The 26,346-nt window shown below is 55.0% G+C and overlaps 11 protein-coding genes across 11 annotated transcripts; 7 read left to right on the plus strand and 4 right to left on the minus strand.

The window, feature by feature from the left end:
* Positions 1-499: 499 nt before the first annotated feature.
* On the plus strand, positions 500-2,987 carry F5Z01DRAFT_681771 (uncharacterized protein; the record flags this gene model as incomplete). The annotated part of the gene is made up of 2 exons (XM_046265718.1): positions 500-2,734; positions 2,868-2,987. The coding sequence occupies 2 exons, from the start codon at positions 500-502 to the stop codon at positions 2,985-2,987; spliced, it is 2,355 nt and encodes a 784-aa protein (XP_046117728.1).
* Positions 2,988-5,448: 2,461 nt separating this feature from the next.
* On the plus strand, positions 5,449-7,469 carry F5Z01DRAFT_622876 (uncharacterized protein; the record flags this gene model as incomplete). The annotated part of the gene is made up of 6 exons (XM_046261289.1): positions 5,449-5,547; positions 5,614-5,869; positions 5,942-6,518; positions 6,570-6,831; positions 6,893-7,206; positions 7,268-7,469. The coding sequence occupies 6 exons, from the start codon at positions 5,449-5,451 to the stop codon at positions 7,467-7,469; spliced, it is 1,710 nt and encodes a 569-aa protein (XP_046117729.1).
* A 143-nt stretch (positions 7,470-7,612) lies between these two features.
* F5Z01DRAFT_130198 (uncharacterized protein) lies at positions 7,613-9,335 on the minus strand. The gene has a single exon (XM_046257557.1). It carries the CDS (start codon positions 8,943-8,945, stop codon positions 7,755-7,757), a length of 1,191 nt encoding a protein of 396 aa, XP_046117730.1. The 5' UTR covers positions 8,946-9,335; the 3' UTR covers positions 7,613-7,754.
* A 923-nt stretch (positions 9,336-10,258) lies between these two features.
* On the plus strand, positions 10,259-10,558 carry F5Z01DRAFT_674688 (uncharacterized protein; the record flags this gene model as incomplete). The annotated part of the gene is made up of 1 exon (XM_046265073.1): positions 10,259-10,558. The coding sequence occupies one exon, from the start codon at positions 10,259-10,261 to the stop codon at positions 10,556-10,558; it is 300 nt and encodes a 99-aa protein (XP_046117731.1).
* A 469-nt stretch (positions 10,559-11,027) lies between these two features.
* On the minus strand, positions 11,028-11,857 carry F5Z01DRAFT_623292 (putative ubiquitin carboxyl-terminal hydrolase; the record flags this gene model as incomplete). Its single annotated transcript, XM_046261313.1, has 2 exons — positions 11,028-11,404; positions 11,467-11,857. 2 exons carry the CDS (start codon positions 11,855-11,857, stop codon positions 11,028-11,030), a joined length of 768 nt encoding a protein of 255 aa, XP_046117732.1.
* A 1,006-nt stretch (positions 11,858-12,863) lies between these two features.
* On the plus strand, positions 12,864-13,658 carry F5Z01DRAFT_681773 (uncharacterized protein; the record flags this gene model as incomplete). The annotated part of the gene is made up of 1 exon (XM_046265719.1): positions 12,864-13,658. One exon carries the CDS (start codon positions 12,864-12,866, stop codon positions 13,656-13,658), a length of 795 nt encoding a protein of 264 aa, XP_046117733.1.
* A 67-nt stretch (positions 13,659-13,725) lies between these two features.
* F5Z01DRAFT_130403 (uncharacterized protein) lies at positions 13,726-15,127 on the minus strand. The gene has a single exon (XM_046257558.1). It carries the CDS (start codon positions 14,826-14,828, stop codon positions 13,794-13,796), a length of 1,035 nt encoding a protein of 344 aa, XP_046117734.1. The 5' UTR covers positions 14,829-15,127; the 3' UTR covers positions 13,726-13,793.
* A 4,025-nt stretch (positions 15,128-19,152) lies between these two features.
* On the plus strand, positions 19,153-19,973 carry F5Z01DRAFT_656770 (uncharacterized protein). The gene is made up of 2 exons (XM_046263599.1): positions 19,153-19,244; positions 19,332-19,973. The coding sequence occupies exons 1-2, from the start codon at positions 19,187-19,189 to the stop codon at positions 19,703-19,705; spliced, it is 432 nt and encodes a 143-aa protein (XP_046117735.1). The 5' UTR covers positions 19,153-19,186; the 3' UTR covers positions 19,706-19,973.
* On the minus strand, positions 19,826-21,932 carry F5Z01DRAFT_130436 (Argonaute siRNA chaperone complex subunit Arb1-domain-containing protein). Its single transcript, XM_046257560.1, has 4 exons — positions 21,323-21,932; positions 21,207-21,273; positions 21,141-21,158; positions 19,826-21,092 (listed from the first exon to the last, which is right to left on the minus strand). Exons 1-4 carry the CDS (start codon positions 21,537-21,539, stop codon positions 19,946-19,948), a joined length of 1,449 nt encoding a protein of 482 aa, XP_046117736.1. The 5' UTR covers positions 21,540-21,932; the 3' UTR covers positions 19,826-19,945.
* A 574-nt stretch (positions 21,933-22,506) lies between these two features.
* Positions 22,507-24,501, plus strand: F5Z01DRAFT_130479 (uncharacterized protein). Its single transcript, XM_046257561.1, has 2 exons — positions 22,507-23,030; positions 23,083-24,501. Exons 1-2 carry the CDS (start codon positions 22,972-22,974, stop codon positions 24,278-24,280), a joined length of 1,257 nt encoding a protein of 418 aa, XP_046117737.1. The 5' UTR covers positions 22,507-22,971; the 3' UTR covers positions 24,281-24,501.
* On the plus strand, positions 24,502-26,266 carry F5Z01DRAFT_130426 (Pre-mRNA cleavage complex II protein Clp1-domain-containing protein). Its single transcript, XM_046257559.1, has 3 exons — positions 24,502-24,758; positions 24,811-25,600; positions 25,654-26,266. The coding sequence occupies exons 1-3, from the start codon at positions 24,723-24,725 to the stop codon at positions 26,166-26,168; spliced, it is 1,341 nt and encodes a 446-aa protein (XP_046117738.1). The 5' UTR covers positions 24,502-24,722; the 3' UTR covers positions 26,169-26,266.
* Positions 26,267-26,346: the final 80 nt, after the last annotated feature.

A 26,346-nucleotide genomic window follows, 5' to 3' on the forward strand; every position in this document is an offset into this window, starting at 1 on the left:
AGGCGCAGTGCAATCTCTGGCACGAAGTATGCTTCGTGCTCTTGACTACAATACACCTGCGGCTGGGAGTCGCAACTCTTTACATGTATTGCTGAGTTGTAGCCGCACGCTGAGGATAGCGAACCGTCAGGCGATGAATGGTCTTGGGCCCAAGGTTCGAGGATCGTGACCTGGGAGTCACAGTCGCATTGGGCGAAACTGCCCCAGACAGGCGTACCTAATTGCGCCGCAGCATCGTTAGCATGCTTGTTGTCCCGCTAGTCTTGACGATTGCCTGTGTCTGCCTTGCGAGGGGGCCCGGCCGCTGGGCTGACCAGCTTGAGCTGGGGGTCGTCACGTAGGTGAGTAGGTGATTGTCGAACCCGACGACGAGTCACCAATTGCGGTATGCTGCGGGACTATCTCCTTCTCTTGTTGTCGTGATACAGCGCTCTTGATCTAGCCTAGCACCTGGTACCCGTCTTCCTCGTTCCGAAACTTGTCATTAGCGACCTTCGCAATGTCTGGATTGGAGGTAGCGGCTGGGGTGATAGCTGTCGTCACCATCGCCGCGCAGGTGGCAGGCTTGGCAATGGACTACGAGAAGAGCGTGCAAAATGCCTTTGCCGAAATGAATAGCCTGCTGAAGGAGGTAAACAGGCTCCAGCACACGGCCGAACGCGTGCAAGCTCTCCTTGACGGACCGCAGGGCCACTTGCTTGGTGCTTCGAAGCCGCTCCGCGAGGCACTGGATGAAGCGGTGCTGCTGCTAGAATCCACCAGGGAGAGGCTTGTCCTGCCTCCTCATTCTGGCTCATGGAGACGGATGTGGAAGCGAGAAAGCTGGTCAGCTCGGGGCAAGGGTACCGACGACACTGTTGTGGGTCTCTCCAGATGTGCCCAGAACATAACGAATGCTCTTCAGGTCGATCAGACGCACATCCTAGCTGGCTTGGATAGGGATCAAGTCTTCGAGAAACTCCCACATGTTGGCGCAGCCGCGTATAACTCCTACGCCGAGGAAAACGAAGCCTTTTGTCTAACGGGAACGCGAACAGAATTGCAGCACACTATATTGGCGTGGGCAAAGGATCCCACCTCGAGCACCCTGTTCTGGCTTCAAGGCATCGCTGGTACAGGCAAGTCAACCGTAGCTCGAACAATTGCCAGAACCCTTGATTCGGACGGTAGCCTCGGCGCCAGCTTCTTCTTCAAGAGTGGCGATGGCGATCGTGCCAAATCCTCCAAAGTCATCACCACCCTTGCGTCGCAACTGGCCGCCAACGACCCAGAGTTGGCCGCACTGCTCAGGAAGACCCTGGCTTCCGATCCACTGTTGCCCGACAAGTCTCTACAAGAGCAATTCGAGAAGCTGATCTATGAGCCGTGGACAGGATTGCAAGCCTCTCGCCGTCACAATCGATACTTTGTCATTGTACTGGACGCCCTGGATGAGTGCGACGACGCACCAAGCGTCAAAGTACTGGTCCGCCTCTTCGCAAAGCTGTCAACGCTCAAGTCACCGCGGCTGCTTGTTTTCGCTGCCAGCCGGGCTGAGCTTACGGTGCGACTGGGGTTCCACGGCGTGCAGGGCACGTATCAAGATTTGGTGTTGCATGAAATCCCCGAGACGGTTGTAAAGACAGACATTGCTATATTCATTGAAACAGAGACAAAACGCATTCGCAATGACTACAACGACACGACCATCAGCGCCCTTCAGCTGCCGGAGAGCTGGCCGTCCAGGCCAGACTTGGAGGCGCTGGTCAACATGTCTGTGCCACTGTTCATTTTCGCAGCCACTGCCTGTCGCTTCATTGGAGAGCTGATGGAGGGCAACCCCCAAGAACAGCTGGAAACGTTCTTGAGCTACAAAGGTGCGGGTGGCGGGAGCACTCTGGCAAGCACGTACACGCCCGTGCTGGATCGTCTCATGAAAGGAGTTCTCGACAGAGAAAAGCGTATCGCAAACTTCCGCATGATCGTTGGGACCATCATACTCGCAGAGACACCGGTCTCTGCAACCTTATTACATCGCCTCCTCGATATTGATCTTGCGACTATTTGGGGCATGCTCAACCTTCTCCATTCCGTTTTACGCGTGCCGGATACCAAGGTGGCAGGATGCGAGAATCTGCCCATCAGACTTTTGCACCTGTCACTCCGCGACTTTCTGCTCAATCCTCTGACTATTGAGCAACATGTACTCGGCATCAGCGAGAAGGAGACACACCGCTACATTGCGCAGCGGTGTCGCATTACACTGAGTCGCAAGCTCACTCGTAATATCTGTGAATTGCCATATCCTGGCTCCCTCAGGGAAGACATTGACGACGAGCAACTGCAGCAGCACATGGCCCCTGACTTGATGTATGCCTGCTCATACTGGATGTTTCACACGGTCAAGGGCGGCGTGCCAGGTGAGATTTGCCACGAAGTCCTGCATTTTCTCCAACAGTTCCTGCTACAATGGCTGGAGGCGATGAGCTGCATGGGGTCGACGCATGATGTGGCAGATGCCGTGCACAACCTCAGTCAGATACTCGACAATGGCCAGGAGGACCTATTGAATTTTCTTGAGGACACTCGGCGCTTCATACAGGCGCACGCAACGCAGATCCAGGAGGCACCGCTCCAGGTATACTCGTCTGCACTTGTCTTCTCGCCCAGGTCAAGTATTGTGCGCCAGTGGTTCAAGGAGAGTGAGCCCAGATGGCTGTCTCAGCTTCCCACTGCGCAGGAATACAGGGACTCTGTGGCGCTCACTGTCCCTCACCCTGCTGAGGCCATGCATTATGCGCTGTCTCCGGACGCCACTATGCTGGTCTCGTACTGCAAGGATGGTTATATCCGCAGATTCAATGCTCAGACTGGTCACCTTATTGCAGAGCTTCGATACTGGACGGAACGCCCTAGTTGCTTTGTCTTGTCCCGTTGCGCGACCTTCCTCGCTATTGGCTATTCCAAACAACTCAAACAGGCCAGGGACGGAACGGCCGGCAGCCTAAAGATTGTTTCCCTGGACACTGGGAAGCAGTCCCGTCTGTTCGCCAATGCTGAACTGGCGACTGGGTGTGTAGACTTTGCACCCAACGAGCTGCTGCTAGCCTATGTCTCCAACACGGGACGTGTATCGCTACGGTCGTTGGTGGATGGCGAAGAGACGCATTCGTTCAACCTTCCCATGGTCATATGCCATTCCATCAAGTTCTCCTCGGACTCGCGGTACCTGGCTGTTCTTGGGACCCTCGACGTGGGGTTCGAATCAGCCATGACAAACATGTCGAAGAAAATGGGCATAACAATATGGGATGTCCGAAATTGCTCCATTGTCCATGTCTGGGAAGATGTCGCTGCGCAGGTCACACGCATGGTCACAGAAGCATCTATCAGGGCGAACTCCGCCACAGTCATTTTGTCAGATGCAAGCCCCGAATCGGCATATTGGTACAACCTTGAGGATCCAAGGCTCCCAAATTCGGAGATGTACTTGGCGAGGATTACAGACAACCTGCCTCAAGTCCAGCGCTGGTTTCCCGAAGGCAACCTGAAGCTGTCGGTGACAGGAACCCGAACCTCAGTGGCCTCGGATCGTGAACCGTCAATCTCCAACAAGGTATGGGGTCAGAGAATCGAGGGACCTTTCCTTGCACCTTTAGGTTTGTACGGCACGAAGGCTGTAGTTCTGCCCGAGGCACGTCTCATCGGTGCGACTACTGCCGACGGTGCTGTGAAGATATACAGAATGGTGCGTGGTGTTACTCGAAACGCCGCACCACATGTGCTCGGTCACGAGTCGCACATGCTCACGGCCACGGAGTCCGAGGACTACAATCTCTCTGTCCTCCCGGCCTTTGCCCGATCACCCTCGACCCTTGTGGCAAGCCTGGCGAATAATCCGTCGCCAGGCCGTCGCCCTCATTGCACAGAGGTCTCTGAGGATTTGTCACTCATCATTCGAGGCTATGATAACGGTGAGGTTTCCATCTTTGACCAGGATGGCTTGCACACGACTACCTTCAGAGCCCAAGAAGATCAGCATTGCGGTGTGATTGGGGTAAGCTGTTCACCCGATGGTGCACGGCTAGCTACAATCACGACCGGGAACAAAATTCGAATCTGGCACTGGAACCACTGCTCTCCCCCGGTGTTGAAACTCGAGGCTTACCTCAATACAAAACTCGCTTACAGCTACACATTGCGATTTTCGCCAGATCTCGGCTTCCTGAGCACTGTGGAGGTCTCCAAAGGTTTCGAAGACCGACTAGTGGGTGCCCATGTATGGGAATTACAGGAAGCACCATCATCCGTACTTCGAAGACAAGATACAGGCACCATGCTCTGTCTGGCTGGCAAAGCGGCTATCTTTTCACCTTGCTCCACCAAGATCGCCCTTCTCACGAAGTGGGACATTGAGCTGCACGACTGGCGCAGGAGTAAGTCCATCGAAGATATGCCACATCTCGGCTGCAGCGCGCTGTTGAAATGGCCCTCGCCGGGGACGATATACACGGACCACGGCCCCATTGATGTACCTGGAACACAAAACACGATCCCTAAAGGGCTCAACGTTATCAAAGAGCGAGGTTGGCGTACGCTGGTGACATGGAATGGACATCCTATACTATATCTATCCCCGGAATACGCACAGAGACGATGTTGCGTTTCAAGCGAGAAGGGCGCACTCGTCGTCTGGGGTAACACCGACGGGGTGGACGTCCTTCGCGTCGACGAGGAAGAGCTCAACGTTGAGTTCCCCTTACTAGGTGCACGCGCCGAGAGCTGGGATAGCAGGAGTAGCACTCGCCTCTATAAGCGATTTCGTCCCGTTAAAGCCCATGAGCCCGCCTACCGCGGAACGCGGCGATGTTTAATAGACTTTTCTACTTGGCTCCTTCTCACCTAGTTCTTCGCTTCTTCCAGAAAGAACTCGACGCTGAGTTCTCCTTGCTGGGTGCACGCACCTGGGGCTGGAAACACCAGAATGCTTTGCGTGGATGGTCTGCATGTGCTCATCGGCAAGACTTCATTCCTCTCTCAACGACAGTCTTCTTCACTTCTCGCATTGGTGGCGCCTCAAAGTGCACATTGCGTTATGCAAAGCCACCTCATCAGCACCTGAAAACTGAGGCAAACGTCACCCCACGAGTGTGATGCATCTACCATGTTTGCAACTACCTGCACTTTCGTGGTGCATATGGACCACACGCAGGCGCAACCCCGTAAATCGTTTGCGGTAATCGGTATAATGGTCGTCCACCAAGCCGCATGTTTGTAGGCACAGACACGTGTGCAACACACCACAAACGAGTGAGGCTGTGGTCATGCTGGACAGTCCCTCCGCCTTCTCAACTTTGCCATCATGCACAAAGCCCCCCAAGTGTTCTGCTTATTGAAATAACCATCCACCGGCTCCATCAGGTCGGTGGACTCTTTCACATACCTCTTCTCACGTCGGACATTGAAGAGATGGCGCCCCTGGATATTGTCTGCGCCGGCTGGTCTCCTGACAACACGGCTTGCCAGAAAGATGGACGTTTCACCTGCAAGAATTGCAAGCTCGTCCTGGTAAGTTGACAAGACATTCCCTACTTGTCAGGGCAACGAGAACTTCCACTAAGACACACGAAATAGTACTGCGGTCCAACATGCCAAAAATCCCACTGGGCGTCTCACAAGACAGACTGCAAGTCGTGCCTTGGCAAGGAAACATGGCAGCCCGACTGGGTCCTGGAGTCGCGAAAACCGGCTTTTGTAGGAGACGACTCGCTGGTGAGCCAGTTTGGAGGAAAAACGTACGTCTGGGGCAACATGCCTGCTTTTGATGTCTTAAAGCTTGGCTCCAACGAGGGCGTCGACTACAAGGGCCCCCTGAATCTTTTGTTTGCTGGTATGTGGATATTCGGGCTCAACCCTGCCTCGTCGCTCATCACGCTGATATCGTCTCTCCTTCGGCACATAGCATCTGGGGATCTTCGAAACTTTGTGAAGACTATGACCCAGCTTCCCGCCGGGTACAATGGGGTCGTTGCTGCGACGTTGAATGATCGCGAACTTGATGTTGTGGCTCGCAATGCCATCATGCTTCTCATAGCCTTTGTGATCGACAACGTCGAGGAGGCGGTCGACTGTATCATGCACGTCTGGTACTCTGCTCTCATCCGAAAGTCTCATCAGGAGATTCTTCATCAGCGAGTCCGACCACTAGTCAAAGAGGTTTGTGACAAGACAAAGACCAAGGACCCGACGAGCGTGTTGGGGAAGACATGGCAGTTTGGTCATCACACTCTGAGGCTTGTGCTTGCAAAGTCAGCGTGGGACGGCCTCCTGTCGTATCTGGATGTGCCATCAGGTTTGAAAGTCGACGATGCGAGCCGGATCCGCCGAGCTGTAACCCTGGCTGAGGCTAGACGGGATCATCGGGATAGGCATTTGCTGTTTCACTCGCAATTCCATCGAGTCGCGAAGCTTCGGTACTGGGAAGACGGTATCATGCTCCCATTTGGGTCACACCGTGATGATTTCGTCGAGCCGAACCCGTCAGTGTTAGCTTGTCTGTGGATATGGATGTAGTATTGACGCTGTTGTAGGACTCTCTTCCAGGCTGCTGACGCATGGCCTCTGAGTGATAGTGCCGACCCTCTCAACGGATGGCTCTTGAGTGATGTTGACGCCACCTCGAGCGGACCTGCGACCAACGACATATATGGTAAGCTCTTCTACCATGTACGCGACTTGCTGGGGTCATTTCTTCGTCGTCTGTCTGCCGTCAAGGCAACTCTTCGGGTCCTGCAGGTCAACGCCCTCGAGCTTCCCGACTATCTTGAACTGGACTCCTTCGATCGAATTGAGGTATGAAGAACTGCTGAGAAGCATCCTTTCTCCTGCCCAACGCTGACATGAACCCGCACAGGTGTCGAATATCTCGGATCGTGGCTATATTGGACCGCATCGTACAGTGGCGCTCATGGTGCCTCTGCTCCAAACACCCGCAGCGAACCCGAACGCGACCCTCATCACGCTATTTATGAACATTATTGCCGAAACAATGACTCCCGAAGACGAAGTAGCCGGCATGGCCAAAGGAAGCAAGTCAACCAAACAATTGCTCAAGTACTTGCAGCCACCAACTGCATTATCTACCGGGAGCGATAGCATGGAATCCTTCATGATGAAGTCCATGGCGGCCCATGATTTCGTGACATCCTATGACCGTTACTTCGACCGGTAAGTACAGGGTGTCTTGGTGGGCGACTATCGATTCGTAGATCTCTGACGGTGCCACCAGTGTTGTGAAGGAATTGGAGTTCGCTAAATTGGCAACACTCTGCGGGGCCGCCATGAAGGACAGGCACACAGTCATCGAGAAGTGGCCGTACAGACTGAAGCTCAAGCCTGGTCAACCGGGGGCACAGGAGGAGTTTGATAGGGCGCTCTGTGGAAGTCCGACGAGCAAGGAGCGCTATGTCGAGTGGCAGAGAATCGAGTAAATCGGGCTTCGCTGTGAAGATCGCGAGGCATGTTCATGCTAGCATATCTAATTGCGGAATGTTTGCATGAGCAACAAAGCAACCTTGGCTTCTTTTTACGCCCCTCCTGAGGCCATGCTAGGTCATACCAGCGATGCAGCATCCGCACTAATTGAAGATCTTGATGGAAACTGGTATCTCGCCTTGTGCGAAGGACATTCAAAGTAAGTTGAATTTAACGTCTGCAAAGATGCAGGGTGAATTATATTACGTGCCAAAGTTTCCCATGGCCAAAGTCCCTCCAACTTAAACGAAAAGAACATGTACCACGGCCAATAGACCGATACCGAAGCTCGACGCCTTCAGGCCACTCGCTGCTCCGGGGTAGAAGGTAGGGACAGAGGGCGAGCCAGTCTCAATAGGAGACGCTGTGGGTGGTGGGTACGTTGGCTCTTCGACACCAACGGGGCAATGCCAGTGCTCCTCGTGAGGAGTGCACTCGGTCTCGGACTCCTCACCATCATCGCTAGGCCCTTCGCCAGGGGCGTAGTCTGGCTCCTCGACACCCTCGGGGCAGTGCCAGTGATCACCGTGAGCTTCGCACTCGGTGCCAGTCTCCTCGCCACTGCTAGCTTCTTCGCCAGGGACGTAGTCAGGCTTCTCGACGCCTTCAGGGCAGTGCCAGTGGTCACCGTGGGCCTCGCACTCCTCAGAGCCGTTGTCAGCGCCATCGTCAGTGCCAGGAGGCGAAGATGGTTCCTCAACTCCAGGAGGGCAATGCCAATGGTCGCCGTGAGCCTCGCACTCTCCGGGGGTCTCAGCGCCGTCATCACCGTCATCGTCGGAGTCCGGGGGGTTGGCTGGCTCTTCAACACCAGGAGGGCAGTGCCAGTGGTCGCCGTGAGCCTCGCACTCGCCAGGCTCTTCAGTCACTGTGGCACTAGGAGCTGAGGGGGGAGCAGTGGGCTCTGGCACACCGGGCGGGCAGTGCCAGTGGTCGCCATGAGGTTCACACTCGCCAGGCTCTTCAGTGGCTGTGGTGGAGGGAGCAGGAGGAGTGGTGGGCTCTGGGACACCGGGTGGACAGTGCCAGTGATCTCCATGAGGCTCACATTCCTCTTCTTGGGGGGGAGGAGTAGTGGGCTGAGGGACGCCGGGAGGACAGTGCCAATGGTCGTCATGAGGCTCACATGTCGCAGTGGACGAGGATCCCGCCGTTGGGCACGACGTGATGGTGCTCACAGACGTGACAATGTTGAAGCCGGCTGATGTCAACGCATGGCTGTCATACCAACCGTAGGCGGAGACGGTGTTGCCTGGGGCCACCTCAAAGGCTTCGGTGAAGAAGGGGACGCGGGTGCCGCTGAACTTGTGGCCCGATGTTGAGTACTGGGCGTCCATGGAGGACTGGAAGCTCGAAAAGTTCTCAACAGTGGTGTCAATACCGAAGCGAGTAGTGACGGTGGTCCTGCAAAGATCAAGAGTTAGTTTCAGCATGCTGGCAAGACAATTACTTTTGGAAGGGGAGCTTCTTGCTTACGAGCAATCCTCCTGGGCTGCAGACAGCCAGGCTTGGCCCAAGGCCAAAGTAGCGAGAGAGACACGATTGAACATGTTTGCGAATCCAGCTATTGGGCTTGGAGCGCCAGTGTAATGGAAGCGAGAGATGAGGCTGTATGGCTTGGGTCACTGAGGTTACACGGTCTGAGAGGCCATATTTATAATTCATTCAAGTCTACGGATCGACAGAAACGGAAGTTTCCCTGTTTCTTGAAAACCTGTTGGTTCTCACTTTTCACCCCGACCGAGGCGGGTGTTAGGAAGGCTGAAGGTCCAGACTAAGCGTGCCGTCGTGGCTTGATGCAAAGCCAGGGGTAATGATGCGGTCCATCAACCCAATTCAGGCCTTGTACGGAAAGGATTCGGTTTGCTCGCTCGAATAGTGTACGAGCCTCAGGGAAACGCGTGGGAAACCCTGCGATCTTGGAACCCTGATGGTCCCGCCGATACTGCCAAGCAACGCCTCATCACATCCATCACCTGCGGCCCAAAGCGGCCCAAAAAGGTTCCAAATCAGCTGTTATTTCTTTTGGGTGGCCTCTTAAGGAGGTGAAGTGTGGTTGACGGGTCATGTCCCGTGGGGAGGTAGTGATGTAGGGCTGTATGGGGTGGTGTGTTCCGCCATGGAAGATCTTGACTGAACGTCTCTCTGTAGTCAGTAAACAGACTATTTTAGGATCATCAACCGATAAACAAGAGCTTGGAAGAAAAGTCTCGTTACGATTGTAGAACGTAGTAAATAGTGTGGTTCTGAAGGAGTTCTGTACAGCAACTCAAGGTACCATCATCTTCCGTCTGAGGGATATAACCCTTGTTCCCATCACCTGCAGGCTGACCAAAATGAAAAGAACCTTTTCAGCTAAGCATAATTGTAGTCACATGCGATCGAATAACCTTATTATTAGAGTAATGGGAGGCAATCCACACGCCGTGCTCCCCACCACAGATGCGAAGCCCCCCATGTACATAGTCATACACGCTGCGCACTCTGATCTGCACGAACTGAGCGGCCAAAGAGTAGAAAATACGATTGGTTCGTACAGCTGCAATGATTCCAAAGGATTTGAGCAATTGAATTGTCACTGGATTTTGAGGGCCGTCTCTCTTTGTGGGGGTTTGCAGGTGTAGCGTGGGAAAGAAGTATAAAGGGGCTTGCTTGGCTTCAGCTTGACTCAACACCAGAACCAACACGAGCAGAGCAGAGAACCAGAATCAAACTCAATCACATTTTATCTTTGCTACTTTACAGAATGGTCTCCCTACGAAGCTTCCTGGCCATCGCGGCCCTGACGGCCTCCGCTGCCGCGAGTCCCGCCCCTCGTGTCCCTCTCTCGCCCCTGAACAAGCGCGACACTTGCGAGTTCCCCGTCCTCGACTCGTTCCCTGCTCCACGCTGCTACGAGGTGGGCGCCGATGCTTCCTGCCAGTTCTGCTGTGTGGGCGGTATCTCCCTCCCAGCGGAATACCACTGCCATTTCGGCCATACTGGCATCAACTGCGCCGAAGAGGGCTACGATGGTTATAACCTCTGGCACTGCGACGATCACTAAGAAGCTTGAGACCACAATCAGATTAATTGTAAGTTTCACTGAGCTCGCTATGGAGCTTCTGCTGACCAAAGGCAGGGAAATCCTGCTCACGGATATGGGGACCTGGTGTGCGTGATAATTGTCCATAGTCCGTTGCCTCACCACAAACACTGGCAGCGTGAGGAGTGTGGCATGGAAGGAGTGAGACGAAGGAAAGACCGATAGGCAGAGAAATTGAAAATATCGAACTTCGTTCTAGCTATGGTATGAAGACTCGATCGACGTGAAAGCCCAAGGAGCATTGAGCTATCTTGAACCCTTACTGTTGCTCATGAGGTCCAGCAGTAGCCTGGTATACTTTCCAACGTGATGCCAACGTCTTTTTGTTCGTCGTGTCGGGCTGGCGGCTGTTGTCCAGCAGGTTAGTCTTTAGCAGCAGTGACGCAGTTCAAAGGACGGCACTGAGTCCCCGCGCGGGCTGATTAGCCCACTATGGCTCAATCAGGGCCACAGCTGCAAAGCTCTCGCTCAGCTGCTTGTTGTCCTTGCCATCCTCCAGGAACTTCTTGGCCCCCAAAGTCAAGGCGTTCTCGCCCAGCATGTCTTCCTGGTCGCCTATCAAGCCACGCGCCAAGGGCTGAGCGCGGCGTCCATCAAGCTCCCACAGCTGACCGTCAGAACCCTTGACGAAGCAGACATAGTGGAGGTCGACCTGATCCTCCGCGTCGGGTGCCGCCGTGTCGCCGCTCGAGGCAGCTACCTTGTAGGCATCGGCAAGCTCTTTCGAGTTCTCCAGAAGCCTGGCCCGCTCAAGGGGGCCTAGATCGACAGACTCGGTGATGATCTTGTGCAGTGTGGATCCTTCCTCTGTTTGATCATGAGTGTCAGTACTGTTCTAGTAATTTGTAAGATCGCAAGGCTCCGCCCACCTAGCAAAGTGTCTTTGGAAGGCACATTGGCCACAGCGTGAAGCAGCGCCATAAATCCACAAGCATTCTTGATTGTCTGCTTGAACCACATGACCGGCTCTTGGGGCCCCTTGCCGCTGTACTCCGTCTTTGTATCCTCTGCCATCCGGGCGGTCTCATATGTGGCCGTGACAGGGAAGACGAGCATGAGAGCATGCGCGGGCCTGGCGTAGAACTCCATCTCTGACGGTTCGAGGGACCAGATTTGCTGAATCTCGAGTTTCTGGGAGGCGCCGAGCTGATGGATCAGATCTGTCATCAGCTCTGGGTTGCATTCGAGGGGGATGAACGCGGGGGCGGCAGGCCCCGGGTCAGGGTCGACAGTGCTGGAAAGGTTGGTCAGGGCTGCCATGGTTGTGTGTGAGGTTGTTGGCGTGTTGATGGATGGGAAGGCGATGCAAGTGTTATGGAGATGAGTGAGTGAGCAATGATGTTTATTTGACATGTGACATGAATTTGAATTGCTGTCATCAACAAGCGACGTCATCCTGGATGTGGTGGGGCTTGATTACCCTACAGCCGTGAGCAGACTGGTCACAGAAGTCAACCATGTAGCTGAAGAATTGGCGAAGAATTATCACCGCGAGTCTTGGAGGTTCAGATCGAGGGACAATACTCATAAATAAACGTATTTGCAGATTTGGGGCCTCGGCACTCTCCTGATTGTCACATCAAAATTAGGCAGCCTTTCTGTGAGTTAAAATCGTTCTAGCTGAATTAAATGAAACCATGAGGGGTCCTCTATTGGAGCTTTTGTGACAAACTTATTTCAATTCTTTTACCGCCACGTACCGACGTACGCAAGTGATATCGTCAAGCTACGGAAGTAACCCCTGAAAGTTGAGTAATAGGGGCTGCACCCTTCTAGGAATTGCTGAACTACTTATGACTTGAACTTACCAATGGATGGCATTTTGTGCTTCGGGAAAACGGGGAGCTTTGGGATGAACTCCAGGTACGAATGTGGAGATATATCGGGCTCGGCATAATCATGAATAGACTGGTGTTTGCGTAGAAATACTCAGCCGAGGTTAGCTCCAGTAGCAGAACTGGCCTTTGGCACGACATCTTGCGCGCAATTGCTCCTCTTGATGGCCAGATTATCGAGACTAGAGCCACGAGTAATCAATAGATCCAAGCAAGTGGCATGTTTAGTTTACCTCGCTAACTACGAAGAACTAGGATCCGACCAGACGGCATACGACATACGAGACGTGCATTAGCGTCAGGATGCTCGATGCCGTGCCCATAGTTCATAAGGACCGATCTTGTATCTTATAAAGGGGAAGGAACTTGTCAAGTGTTGGTCAAGAACAGCACTTTCTGTCTTTTCAGTAAATTTCTCTACTCACTTCGCAATGTCTGAATCCGACACCCACCTTTCCGTTCTCATCACTGGCGCAGCCGGTGGTTTGGGCCGAGTGATCGCAACTACATTTCTCGAGAAGGGTGCCAACGTCGCCATTTGCGATGTAAACAAAGAGCGTTTGGCAGAGACCTCGGACCTCTGGAGCACAAAGTACCCCGGAAGATTCATTGTGCAACACGCCGATGTCTCCTCCCTTCCAGAGATGGAGGCAATCGTCCAAGCGATCGTCGCCCAGTTTGGCCGTTTGGACTTGCTCATCAACAATGCTGCCATTCTCGACAAATTTGAATCGGCTGGTACATGCTCGCTGGAACTGTGGGATAGAGTGTTGGGCGTGAACATCACGGGGGCTTTCATCTGCAGCAAAGTGGCCATTCACCAGATGCTGGCGCAATCTCCCCCGGGCGGCTCCATCATCAACCTCGGGTCTAATGCCTCCGTGTGTGGTACCGATGGAGGTCTGGCTTATACAGTGTCCAAGCACGGTGTGCTTGCTCTGACGCGCAACACGGCAGCGTACTACCTGGACAAGGGCATAACGTGTACCATGGTCCAGTTGGGAGGGTTGGCGCACACCAACATTCAGGACTCGATGGCTCATGGCTTCGACAAGGAAGGCATCGCGCTGATCGACAAGCACATGGGTGGCTTCGAATATGGTGTGAACGATGTTCCATTGGAGGACGTGGCCAAGTTCTGTGTCTTCTTGTCGGACAAAGAGATGGCAAAGACCATGAATGGGGCTGCCGTGCCCTTCAACCGTAACTGGCCAGCTGGACATTGATCAGGACATCAGGTGCACAAGATGATGAGGAAGAGGCGGTTTTTGCCAGCATCTGGGCATGCCAAACCCGTTCAATAGACATGTAAAAAGAAACCAAACATCTCGCTGCACGCTCAAACCTCCATATACAGTCAACTACACCATGACAAATGAATTACCGTTCCCAACATCCTTGAAATCCACATCTTTGCCTCCCTCGCGCTCCAGCGCCCAGTCAAGCGTCCGTGCCGTGTCAAACGTCGTCGCCCGTAGTACCACGCCTTGATAGCCAAGTTCGGCCTCGTGGGACATGATCCAGTACTTGCTCTTCGTTTTACGATACATCCTCAGTCCAGCCTCGGCACCGTGCGTCGTGCGCCAGAATCGGGTGGTGAACGACTCCTTGAGCCCGTGGAGGAGTGCGAGTTGCTTCGTGGGGGGCTTCGAGGCCAAGAACGCGTTGATGGGGGAGCTGTCTTGATACAGGGACTCGTTACCATGCGGTGAATCTAGGATCGATTCATGGATGACCTCGCCAGAGGCCGTGGTGTGTGTCCAAACAAAGACACCGACAAAGTTCAGGAAGCTCTCCCCCGGCAGTTTGAATGCCGTCAACCACTCGGGAAATGGCGATGGGCGCACATTATCGCCCTGCCAGGTTTCCAGGGACGCATCGAGTTCCGTCAGCGTAGTGATGCTTTCAAAGTGTTGCCACGCGGAAACCTTGGCGACAACCTCCTTCGACCCGATGAAGGGGATGCGCTTGTCAAAGGTCTCGAGCGTTGGGCGGTGGCAATGATCGACTTCGTCAAGGAAGAGGAAGATGGCATCCACTACTCCGTTGTATCCGTCTCCCTGGGTTTCACTGCGGACTCGGACGACGCCGTTGTGCTCCTTGGCCACAGTCGCCGCCGCTTGCTCGATGGCGCCCGCCGCTTCCTGGACAGCATCGCCATGCGCCATGGCCGCCTCAGTCTTCAACGAGATGTGCACCAGCCATGATGAAATTTTCGTCGTTGGCCCTGTCAGCCAGGGCTCAAAGGCGATGTGGTAGAAGTACTTGGCGTGACCGTCCTGTTCAGGGCGAGGGAAGCTAAAGAGCCACGAGTTGTCGCCGTTGAGGGATGTCAGTACGGGTCGAAGGGGCCATGTGAGGTTCGCCTCGAGTGTCTGGGCGCGATTATCGGTCATGATGATTTTAGTCGCAGAAGCGCGACGGTGAGTTGGTGAGAAAGGAATAGGCGCGCATGTCAGCAGCACTGCTGTAGATCATTCTCCGCACGTGGCGAAGCTGACGTGAACTCATTTTGTGTCACATCAAGAAGGGTGAGACCAGGGCCAGCACAGCTAGTAGTGATGAGAAGCGAATGCTTGCCCATTCGACGAACATACGCAAAGAGTCGAGGTAAATTCGAGCATGTCATCGTCCAGGATTCTCTGGGTCGGCAGCAGGCGGGGGCCAACGCTGAACATTTCGCGATGAGAAAGGATGCACGTTGAGAAACTGGTGAGAGTAGATCGTCCATGTCCCTACTGTATCATAATAATAGGCTACACATTTGTTCAATATACGCTGATGCATTCCACTCTGCTCGACACGTCCTCAACCCCATGTGCCTCCACCACCCGTCCGGCCACTCTTCTTCTGCGCACTGATGCGCCAGTCGTCTTCCGTGGCGAACTTGTTGTACAGCGGCTGTATCCTCTCCGCTTGCTTCCTCTTGCTCAGCTTGTCCGTCGGCGCCACCTTGAAGAACGTGGGCGCCGCCTCCACGAGCCACTTGGGCTCGATGCTCGTCGTGTAGTGCATGTACTCCTTGGACGTCAGGACCAGCGTGTGGTACACAACCCACTCGGCCTGCTTGCCGAAGAGGGCGGAGCTCGGGTGCAGGTAGACGGGCGTGCCCTCGATGAGCGTCTTGTAGCCCTCTTGGGGATCTTTGCGCGCAGTGTTCCGGAAGAAACCAGCGCACAGGGCTTGGCGTACCTTTTGCGTGTTGCGACCGCAGGAGGCGATGGGGTGCCGGTGGCGCTTCATGGTGTCTTCGAGCTGGTTGCGAATGTCCTTGGCCAACCGCATGGCGCGTGCTTGGATGAAGTTCTCAAAGCACCATGGGTTCGAGAAGCCGCTGTTCTTCCACCCGTTGTAAACGTTGAGGAGGGTCAGGTGATCGCCGTGCGGATCGTGGAACTTGGATTTCTTCTGGTCGGCCTGGGATTGCTTTTCTTTTGGGCGGTAGAACACGGTCGGCAGATTGAGCATGGCCACGACCGTGAGCATCTCGTCGGAGCAGCCGTGATCGACAGCTGCGATAACGACCTTGGCCAACGACGGTTCCATAGGGAAATCTGCCATCCTTCGCCCGAGGCGCGTCAGGAGTCCTTCGTCGTCCAACGCCCCCAGCGCGTACAACTCTTCCAATGCTGTCAGCATCGTGTTGATGGGCGGAGGATCCATAAAGTCAAAGTGCAGTAGATCGTTGATGCCCATTGCTTTCAACATCAGGATCGTTAATGCCAAGTTCTGCCTCTGGATTTCGGGGATCGTAGTGGGCAGCATCTCAGACTGATACGCTGCCTCGGTGTACAGGCGGAAGCATTTTCCTGGACCTGTACGTCCGGCGCGACCAGCTCTCTGGTTGGCTTGAGCCTGCGAGATAGGCGTGACCACCAACGAGTCCATGCCCAGCTTGGGGTCGTATGCGTTCTGCTTGACGAAGCCGGGGTCCACGACGTAGTAGATGCCGTCAATGGTGATGGATGTCTCAGCAATGTTGGTGGCGATGACGACTTTGCGTGCGCCTGGCGGTGCCGGCTCGAAAATGCGACTTTGCATCTCGGGCGGGAGCTGCGAGTACACGGGAAGGATCACCAAATCAGGTACATTCGGTCCCAGCGCTTTCATCCGCTCGTGTAACACCTCGCATGCCGTGTCAATTTCTTCTTGACCCGTGAGGAAAAGTAGGATATCTCCTTTGGGCTCTGTCAGGTGAATCTGCATGATGGTAACCAGCGCGGTGTCCAGGTAGTCTGATTCTGGCTCTCTGGAATAGAGTATCTCCACGGGGTACGTTCGACCTGGGATCGTGAAGATGGGGCATTCATTGAAGTACGCTGAGAACTTGTCCGCATCGAGTGTCGCGGAGGTGACAATCACCTTCAAATCGGGTCGACGCTTCATAGCCTTCTTCAGCAGAGCGAACAGGACATCCGTGCTGATGGTACGCTCGTGCGCCTCATCCAGCATGATGCAGGAATATCGCTTGATGTCCGGGTCCACCAAGATTTCTCTTTGCAGCATACCGTCCGTCATGTACTTGATCTTCGTAGCAGGCGACGTGCAGTCCTCAAAGCGAATCGTGTATCCGACCTCTTCGCCCAGCTTGCAGCCGACTTCTTTGGAGACGCGATCAGCGACCGACTTGGCGGCCACTCGTCGTGGTTGCGTGCATCCAATCATGCCATTGTTGGCAAAGCCAGCTTCGGCGAGATACTGGGTCAACTGTGTTGTCTTGCCCGACCCAGTCTCGCCAACGACGACCATGATCTGATTCTCCTCCACAGCCTTGATGAGTTGATTTCGGAATGCAAAGACGGGGAGCGACTCGCGCTGCTCCTTCATGCTCATCTCCGACCGTTTCATCGGCGTCTGTCCAGGCTTGTTGATGGTCTTCTTCCATTCGGGCACTTCCTCGTCTCGGGCTGCCGCGCGCATGTCGGACGCGAACTTGCGCTTGTCAGGGTCGGCCATGGGGTCATGCCACGACGAGGCCAAATTCTCTTTGGTCTCCCCCTTCTTGGCCGCATCGGCCTCCTGCTGCTTCAGCTCCTTGCGCTCCTTTGCGAGCGCTGTCCCGGACATTGCTGATCGGTTCATCGAGCCGTCGGGGGCCTTGACGACGCGGATGGGGGACAATTCCAGGGACTGCTTGGTCTGACCCGCCAGGAACGGCGGCTCCTCTTCTCGTACTTCGATATCGACATCCTCCTCTAGTTCTAGATCGCCTTCACCTCGTAATGTCGCATTGTAATCCTCCTCAAGGTCAGGGTAGTCGGACGCTTTCGCCACTCCTGAGGCGATCAACTGTCGAATTTCCCACCTCTCTGGCGAAGTCATTCTCTTCTTTTGTCGTTGCGGTGGGCCTAGAGTATCCCTTGGCATAGGCGGACCTGAGTCGAATCCGTTCCGCCCTGCCCCTCCCAACGCCTCCATGTTGGCGCCAGTCGTTAATCGCGCCTGTGGCTCTAGATCCTGCCCTGTCTGCTGGTCGACATCGCGCATAGACAGTCCTATCCTCTTGCCCTCAATATTGCTCACTTTGACAAAGACGTGTTGTCCAATAGCGACCAGGTCGGACGGGTGATTCACGCGCTGCCCAGCTACCAACCGTGACACATGGACAAGCCCATCCACCTTGCCACGGACATGGTGCAGGTTGACGAAAGCGCCAAAGTCCTTGACACCCGTGACGTGACCCTCGTAAATCTTGTGTAGCTGCGGTTCGTCGTCGATGTCTGGTTCCGGCGCCCTCTGGATGTGGTCCTTGTCATAGTCCTCGTCCTCGTCTCGCCGACGGCCGCGACTTTTGCGCGAGGGCTTGAAACCGTCTCGCCAGTCCTCATCACCGCGCTCTTGTGAACGTGACCGGGAGCGGTATTTGTCTCTTTTCCGTCTCTCGCGCGACCTGGATCTATCTCGTCTGCGTCGTCGCGATTCTTTGTGGTCGTCGCCCGGACTTCGACTTCGTTTCCTGGACTTTTCTGGTCGTTGCGCCTTGGGCTCGAGGCCTTCCAAGAGCGCCAGTGTATCATCGATAGCATCGGCGCCGTTCTTGTCCGGCAGGGCGAGCCCGCTGAAGACCTTCTCCTTCTCTTCGATGGTCCTCGACGGGCGGTGGTCTTCTGTCTGTGGCGGCGCCTTCTTGCCCTTCATCTTGGGATGCATCGTCATGACCAGCCGGTCGATGCTGTCCACCAGACTAGGCGGGAAGTCGGCGCCCGTCGCTTCGAGTTTGCTGCGGAAGCCATCGCTGCTGTCGCTGTCCACACGCTGCGCAATGAGAAACTCTGCGAGTGTCTTGTCCCCAACACCGACGTGATTCTGAAGCTCAGACGTGACCTTGGAGACGAGCGAGAGAATCTCGAGGTTGAGAAGGTCGTCCATGATAGGAGAGGTGCGCGCAGCGGGATGCGTGGAGGGAATAGTAGAGACAAGTCACCAGTCGCGCAACGAAACTTCGCGGATCTAGAAATCCTCGGTGAGCGGAAGGTTAATCTCGGTGAACTGGTCTCCACCTTTCGGTGAGCCACTGACACTAAGCCAGACTCAGGCTCGGTCAGGGGTGGGTCGGCCCTCGAGGCTCCAATCAGTGCAATCACCGATAACGTGCTGCGTCATACGCCGCGCAGGCAGGCAGCGATCCTCTTCCTGGGCACCGCCACGCTCCTGTCCTCAAGTCAGTCTCCGAGCCATCATCAACTCCATCTCCTTCACAACTTCTGTGCTAATATCCAGTCGGCCTCCGTAAACACTCTTCTTTCCATCCACCATGTGCTCAACCGATATCTTCCTCGGCGTCCTGGCCGTTCTCTTCCCCCCACTGCCCGGTAAGTCGTACCCCACGAGGGGTCCAGTCATCCCACATCACGCGCGCGCGCATGGTCTGCGTCGAAGCTCCTGCTAACGAGGCATAGTCTGGGTCAAGCGTGGCATCTGCAGCGCAGACTCTGTCATCAACGTCCTCTTGTCTATCCTCGGGTACCTCCCTGGCCTGATCCACGCCATCTACATCATTGCGAAGTACCCCGACGAGGATATGGCTGATTACGACTACGAGTCACTCCCTCAACGTGGCCGCGGCGGCCAGCGCCACATAATCTACGTTGTCGATGGCTCGCAGCGCCCCCAGCAGTCTGGGTACGGCACGCAGGGACCGCCCAAGGCTCAGCCCCAGCCCCAGCACCAAGGCGTTGAGGCGGGCGGCAGCTCATCCCAGGGCGACCACGGCGTGCCACCGTCGTATGCGGACGTTGTTGCTGGCGACAACAAGGTGCAAACACACGACTGAACGGGAGTGTTGGGATTGGTGGCACTGAGGAAAACCTCCAGTTCACTCGTCACTGACAGGACTTGATTGACGAACAAGGATTTGGGAACAAAGTCCTGTGATAACTGTCGCTACTGGTGCAGTACATTGTATTTTATGATTCTTTAACATTAAGCTTAGCACAAATAATAGGAATGGTCAGGAAACGACCTGGGTTAATTGATCTTGGTCATTTCGCTACTCTCGTCGACGAACGTTGTCTCACTCCTCAGCAACAGCTTCGAGCTGCTGTGCCTTCAACTTCTCCTGATACGCCTCCCATTCGGCACTGCCATCATCCACAATGTCATGGACCGACCTAGCAGGCCGATCATTTGGGCGCGGCTCGCGAAAGTGGCGCATCAGCTCCTGCGGAAGAAATGTGTAAAACGACGGCACAATCTGGCGTATCGCTTTGATGAATTTGAGGTCCGAATCAGTCTGACAGACCGTGGTTTCCATCTTCATGCCAACCTTCATGTTGGCCAGAATGTCGTCGTCCAAATACAGCGTCATGAAGCCTTTAGCGAACGGGTTGCTAACCTTGGGATGGACCAGCTCGTCTTCGATGATGGCAGGAATGACTCTGATTTTGCCAATAGGGGCCAGCCTCAATGGCGAGCCATCCACCTGGAGACCTTTGAAACGCTTGCAAAGAGTCTCAGGGAGGCGCTGAATGTCGCTAATCTCGACAGTGCAGTCAAACTGCCGGATGACCCTGTGGTGAGGCTGGGGTAACTTTGCAACGTCCTTTGGATTTTCCAGCAAGGTGAGAGAAGTCATAAGCACGAGCTTCGGGTCAAAATCTTCTTTCTGAGGATCCGCCATATACCAATCACTCTCGTCGTAAACGCCAAACACTTTTGTCGCAGCGAGATTGAAGAGGCCGGGAAACGCACCTTGCAGGCGGACCATCATCGGCCATTCGACAAGCGCGTCTTCGCAGACTTGGATGGCCTTCTTTACGTCGTCTTCGTACTCGGGGCAGACGTCGTGCTGCAGTACATAGCGCAGAAAGTTGTCGACAACGTTGACTGCCTGCTTCAGGGACGTCTCCTCCAGTCCGGTCATCTTGGGCACCATGTATGAGAAGAAGCCCGCCGCGACGCCTGCGAAATCCACAGACCAGTGCTCATCGTCACCGTTGTAGAACTTTTGATCGCCTTCGCCCTGGTGGACATGGCTCGTCGCGGTTGCTTCCCGTCGCTCCGCTGGTGTGAGGCTCTTGAGCGCCTTTGGGTCCTGACCGCCGAAAGGGTTGGGGTTAGAGTCGATGCCGCCGAGGAACAGATATTCGTTAAAAAAGCGGTCATACGGGGCCTGCAGGCGGCGGCGAGTGCGGAAACGTGTGATGCAAGATTGAATGCGCCTACAGTCGTCAGTCTAGAAGAACTCCTGTCCACCACGTCTAGCTCACTCTTCAAACGGCAGGTCACTATTGATGATTAGGTCAAGTCGAACTCGTTTCTTCTGTGAGACTTACACTGAGTATACGTTTTCTTCCTCTTCCTTCGCCTCTTGAGGCGTCATGGGAGCATCGGCAAAAAACTCTACGGACCGTCAGGAGGTTATAGTCTAGTGGAAATCGGGCCAACCTACCTTCCAGGCCAGTGCCTCTGCTCTGTGCTAGTGCCGTGGCCCCTCGAGCTGCTGCGGTCTTTCCTTTCTTCTTCTTCCTCTTCTTTGTCTTGATCTCCGTGGACGGATCTTCCATGAGAGAGTCCGCAACCTTGGGGGCTGACGCGGGTTGATCATGGACAACTGCTTCGTTTGCATGTGAAGCACATACCGGAGCTTCGGGGTCGCTATCAGTCATTGTGTCAAGGCGTACGGGAGAGAGGATTGCTACAATGTTCTTGAAAGACTTGAGAAGAAAAGCGTGAGTGAAGGAGAAAGATCAAGTCACTCTCGTCTCGCCAGTGGTTACAGCATTGGCTGTTTAGGCAGCTCACCTCGCGTCACGTAGTCTTTGCCTGGCTATAAGATCAGATGGATTAACGCTCCCAAAGTTTACGGAAACGTTGCTGCAAGTTTGTGCGTGCTTGTGCACGCCAGGATATCTGCATCGTTTGCTCCCGTCTTGCTGCTCGAGTGCGGTGGAAGGCTGGGCAATCAAGGAATCTCGATCTGACAACTGTGTACACTTAAGCTCTACGAACAGATCGACTTTCCTTGGAGCTCAAATCTGTCGCTCTTAGGATTATCGTTGAAATTTCTGGTCGAGCTGCCCAGGGACCACGATCAAAGCTTCACAGAACATTTACAGTTCTTGTGGCTTCCACCTCTCGACCTGCTATCTTCCTATATCAAGGGATTGTGCTTTTAGCCTCACGAAGTAGACATGCGGGAGTGTGCAGTTGAGTTGAGCCTCATGTCACGGGAGGCTTCACAGGCGTTGGCCGCGTTGCGATACAGGCGTTTTGATACCAAGTACCAACGCGTGTATCGGTTACCAACAGGGCCAGACTTGGCAAAGGTAGACAAGCAGTTGGTCCCTTTGACTAGAGGCTGATATCGGCTTCCGTCGCATAGCCACGACAAACAAGGCCATTTGTTGGCCTGCCTGTGCAAGACGGAAACCGGAGTCTGCCTTGGGTTGAAATTTAAACCCCTGTGCGGGGCTTCCAGTAGGCGATTCGCTGTGCGATCCCACTCTGATTGGCCAACAGCTGGAGGTGGCTCAGCGTGACGACGACTTTGCCATTGTCTGTAGCTCCGCCATGGTCAAGGTCCTCAAATGGGAATTCGGTTAGGAGCCGTGCCACCTCTGAAAAGCACATGCACGAGTTTGTCAGATGCTTCTGTCAAACTCATTTGCAAACGAGTGAGGCTGGGGGAGGGTAAGGTACCTTGCCGTATGGAGCCTGGGCGGTAAGACGCCCGTCAGCCCCTCCATCCTTCCCTGGCGCAACGTGGGGTCAAGGCTCAAATGCGCGATGATCTTCCTGACCGCAACATCCATAAACCCTTGAATCCCATTCCCAGCATTTGTTCTGTCCGTCTTTGACCCATCATTCCCATTTGCGAAGCGTTCTGCTGCATTGTTTGCGACGCCTTGGCTCCCGACTGCTCCTGCCGCCTGTTGTTTGCCTACCTTACCCTCGGCCCCCCACACAATTCGCGACTGTGCTGCACTGCTGTCACTCTGTGGCTTGCCCGACATTATTGACGCTTGACCTGCATATTCTTCCGCGACTGAACACGCGTATTCCAGTGCTCCCAATTCCGCGCTGCAAGACTTCTTCACCATGGAGGCGGCCGTCGACATCAGTCAGCTTCAGGCGTGCGGGCACGCTGTGGCTGGCCAGTGAGTTGCATAAACGCCAATGGAACAAATCAATAGGCTGACCAATCTGCAGTGCCGGCACTATGCAGGACCCCGATGGCAACCTGTTCATCAAGCCTTGCACGAAGCAAGAGCTCGATTTCTACCAGGCCGTCTATGACAAAGCAAAGGAGGAGGAAGCTGTTGAAGAGGAGCTGGAGAACAAGTTCCTGGCCGAAGGCCTGAACCCCGAAGACATTGATGCGCGGATAGACGACTGGCGCGACGAAAACCCCGATGCCACGAAATGGCGCGACCTGAAGAGCATCATGCCCGAGTTCATGGGTAGTCTCAGCCTCAGCGGCTCGGCGGATCTAGCAGTCAGCGAACTCGTCGCCGCCGTCGTGGGCGATACGGGCGATGCCGCCAAAGACAAGGAGCAGGCGGCCAAGTTAATAGACAAGCAAGAGCAAGAGCAAGAGGCATCTGAGAAAATACCCGAGGAGTGGGTGCCCACCAACGGCGGCAAGATCTCTACCGACAAGGCCATTGTGCTGGGCAACTCCTCGGTTGGGTACAAGCACCCCAACATTCTGGATCTGAAGCTGGGCAAGGTTCTCTATGCGCCTGGTGCGCCGGAGAAGAAGAAGCAAAAGATGGACAAACTGAGCGCCGAGACGACCCATGCCAAGTACGGGTTTCGCATTGCGGGCATGAAGACCTTCCGCGGGTCGACTGACGAGTCCCAATTGAACGAAGAGGAGTACATGGTGTATGATAAGGAATACGGGCGCACCTTGGTCAACGACGATACCCTGGTGAACGACATTGGCAAGTTTCTGTTCAACGAGCGAGCGGGCATCGACGAACCGCTGGCCAAGGCAGTGTGCCGGGCTATCTCGCAAGAGGTGGAACGCGTCGAGACAATCCTGTCGCGCATCGGTGTGACCATGTTCTCAGCGTCGCTGCTCATTGTTGTCGAAGGAGATGGCAAGGCGCTCAGGACGGCAATCAAGCAGCACAACACACTCGCCGAGGCCCTGGATGCTGGTGAACCCTCCACCGTCAAACTGGAGGATCGCGTTGATAGTGGCATCGCGCTCCAAGACGAGGATGACGACGAGGACGAGCTGGGTTACCCGCCAACCTGGTCCGTGAACCTGATTGACTTTGCGCACGCGCGCTTCTTGAAGGACGACAATGGCAATATCACGAGTGAGCCTGACTCCAACTTCATGGACGGTATAAGGAACGTGAAAGAGATCTTCGCCAAGCTTGGGCGTGAAGCTTAGAAGTGAGAGGCATACATGCAGCGTTTAGTTCGAATACCCAATGCGTACATACTAGAACAGGGTCCCGATGGCGCGTACTCGATGCAATATTGCCGTGAACGTGTTGACTTCCTATGGTGGTCTCCATATCAACATCACGACAGCGATTTACCACAGCTACAAAGAGGCCGAAAGCTTGCGCGCATTAGGGACTTGAGTTATTGGCAGATGCGTGTCAACATGTATCATCACACTTGAAACAGCTTTCTCAGGAATGAGAGGAAGCCTTGCTCGAAAACAGCCGTTCTGTCAAACGCCAGTTGGAGGATTAGGGTAGCTGGTTCAAGGCCGGTGGGGTGACCAGTGATCCCCAAAAAGCTCGAGCTCCGACCATATCCCAGAGTCAAGCTCGACGGCAATCTTCGCCTTGACCGCGCTCCAGCCTAACGCCAATGTAGCCGCCATGTCAATTCCAGGCCTGGGCCAAATTCCGTCACAGGTACGGCATGGATCCATCACATTTCCCTTTTCGATCCGCTGACTGAACTCAGACGACCACAGCGTCGGCACGGACGATTACGCTTCGCCCAGCCTGGGAGTACCGCTTCGAGACCGAATCAGGCACGACACTCACAATCAAGCTGAACAATGGCGTAGCCGAGAAGGATGGCATCGAGCTCGCGCCACGAACGCCTTACACGTTCGCCAACATAAAGTCCAAGATCACGACGTGGCACGGCTGCGAGCTGGACATTGAGGGCGCGACGGCCAGCGAATCCGTCGCCGAGTACGCTACACTGGTAGACAACCCGGGAAATGCACTTCTCAACCTCCATGCGCGCTTGTCCGAAATGCGCGACAGTGCAGCGCGGGAGAGGAAACATGGCCCACGCGTACTTATCACCGGACCAGCAGACGTGGGTAAGACGACCGTCACACGAACGTTGGCGAGCTATGCGACGAAGCAGGGCAGCCAGCCACTGGTCGTCAACTGTGATCCCGAGGAGGGTATATTGACGCTCCCCGGAACGTTGAGCGCGGCCGTGTTTGCAACCGTCATGGACCCCGAGGCCACCGACGGATGGGGTTCCACACCGACCAGTGGCCCTAGCAGTGTGCCGGTGAAACTTCCCATTGTCCAGTACTACGGCCAAAGAAACGCCGAGGACGAGCCTCAATTCTATCGTGAGCTCGTTGCGCGGTTGGCGGACACGGTCAGCGGTCGCATGCAGGAGGACGCGGACGTCAAGGCATCGGGCGTCATTATCGACTCGATCGATTTGGTCGCCAAAGGTGACGAGGGCTACGACATCCTGGCCCACATTGTCGACGAATTCTCAGGTGAGAGTTTTTACTGTCGAGTTTGCTGGCACCGTAAACTAACGCGGGTTCAGTGAATGTGATTGTCGTCCTCGGCTCGGCCGAGATGAATTGTACGCTGGCCAAGCGCTTCGGCACACAGCAAACTAGCGTAGGCGAGCCCATCCATGTTGTCAGTCTCGACAAGTCCGAAGGTGCTGGGCCCAGAAGCAACATGCTCATGGAGCGAAACCGGGAGGCTGTAATCAAGGAGTACTTTTTCGGCGATGCTCGGCGCACACTGAGCCCGCAGATCCAGCAGGTCGACTTTGGGAGTCTGGTCATTTACAAGCTACAGGATGGCGGCCGACTGGTGCGCGAGCAGCCCTCCTCGGTCATGCAGCACTGGACGCTGGCCATCATGCATGCCTCAACCAGGGACACCCCCGAGACCATCCGAGCAGCTGGCGTGATGGGTTATGTCTACGTCTCGGACGTGGATGAGGAGCGCCGCAAGGTCAAGATGCTGGCGCCGGTCAGTGGCCGGCTGGGAGATCGACCCATGGTCTGGGGCAGGTGGCCGGAGCCGTACATCAATTTGCTTGGGTAGGTGATGCCGTCGGCATTGTGATAGAGGACGTGTGCTCGTGCGTTCGCCGCCACCGAATCTGGGAAGACCCCCGTGTATAGAAGCTCGCGGCTCCCGACACAGAACACGCAGACGGATTGCCTGCTGAAACAGGGACCAATACAAGACTTCAAGATTCACCGTGCCCACGGATGGTGAT

Source organism: Emericellopsis atlantica (genome assembly GCF_019669845.1).
Source record: "Emericellopsis atlantica unplaced genomic scaffold F5Z01scaffold_15, whole genome shotgun sequence".
NCBI lineage: Eukaryota > Fungi > Ascomycota > Sordariomycetes > Hypocreales > Bionectriaceae > Emericellopsis > Emericellopsis atlantica.

Coding starts and splice junctions, on each gene's coding strand:
- F5Z01DRAFT_130198 (XM_046257557.1), bottom strand. CDS start 8,945: ATGCTGAAACTAACTCTTGATCTTTGCAGGACCACCGTCACTACTCGC.
- F5Z01DRAFT_130403 (XM_046257558.1), bottom strand. CDS start 14,828: ATGACCGATAATCGCGCCCAGACACTCGAGGCGAACCTCACATGGCCC.
- F5Z01DRAFT_656770 (XM_046263599.1), top strand. CDS start 19,187: ATGTGCTCAACCGATATCTTCCTCGGCGTCCTGGCCGTTCTCTTCCCC. Junction 19,245..19,331: donor TCTCTTCCCCCCACTGCCCG/GTAAGTCGTACC, acceptor AACGAGGCATAG/TCTGGGTCAAGCGTGGCATC.
- F5Z01DRAFT_130436 (XM_046257560.1), bottom strand. CDS start 21,539: ATGACTGATAGCGACCCCGAAGCTCCGGTATGTGCTTCACATGCAAAC. Junction 21,274..21,322: donor CAGAGGCACTGGCCTGGAAG/GTAGGTTGGCCC, acceptor GACGGTCCGTAG/AGTTTTTTGCCGATGCTCCC.
- F5Z01DRAFT_130479 (XM_046257561.1), top strand. CDS start 22,972: ATGGAGGCGGCCGTCGACATCAGTCAGCTTCAGGCGTGCGGGCACGCT. Junction 23,031..23,082: donor GGGCACGCTGTGGCTGGCCA/GTGAGTTGCATA, acceptor ACCAATCTGCAG/TGCCGGCACTATGCAGGACC.
- F5Z01DRAFT_130426 (XM_046257559.1), top strand. CDS start 24,723: ATGTCAATTCCAGGCCTGGGCCAAATTCCGTCACAG. Junction 24,759..24,810: donor TGGGCCAAATTCCGTCACAG/GTACGGCATGGA, acceptor GACTGAACTCAG/ACGACCACAGCGTCGGCACG. Junction 25,601..25,653: donor CATTGTCGACGAATTCTCAG/GTGAGAGTTTTT, acceptor ACGCGGGTTCAG/TGAATGTGATTGTCGTCCTC.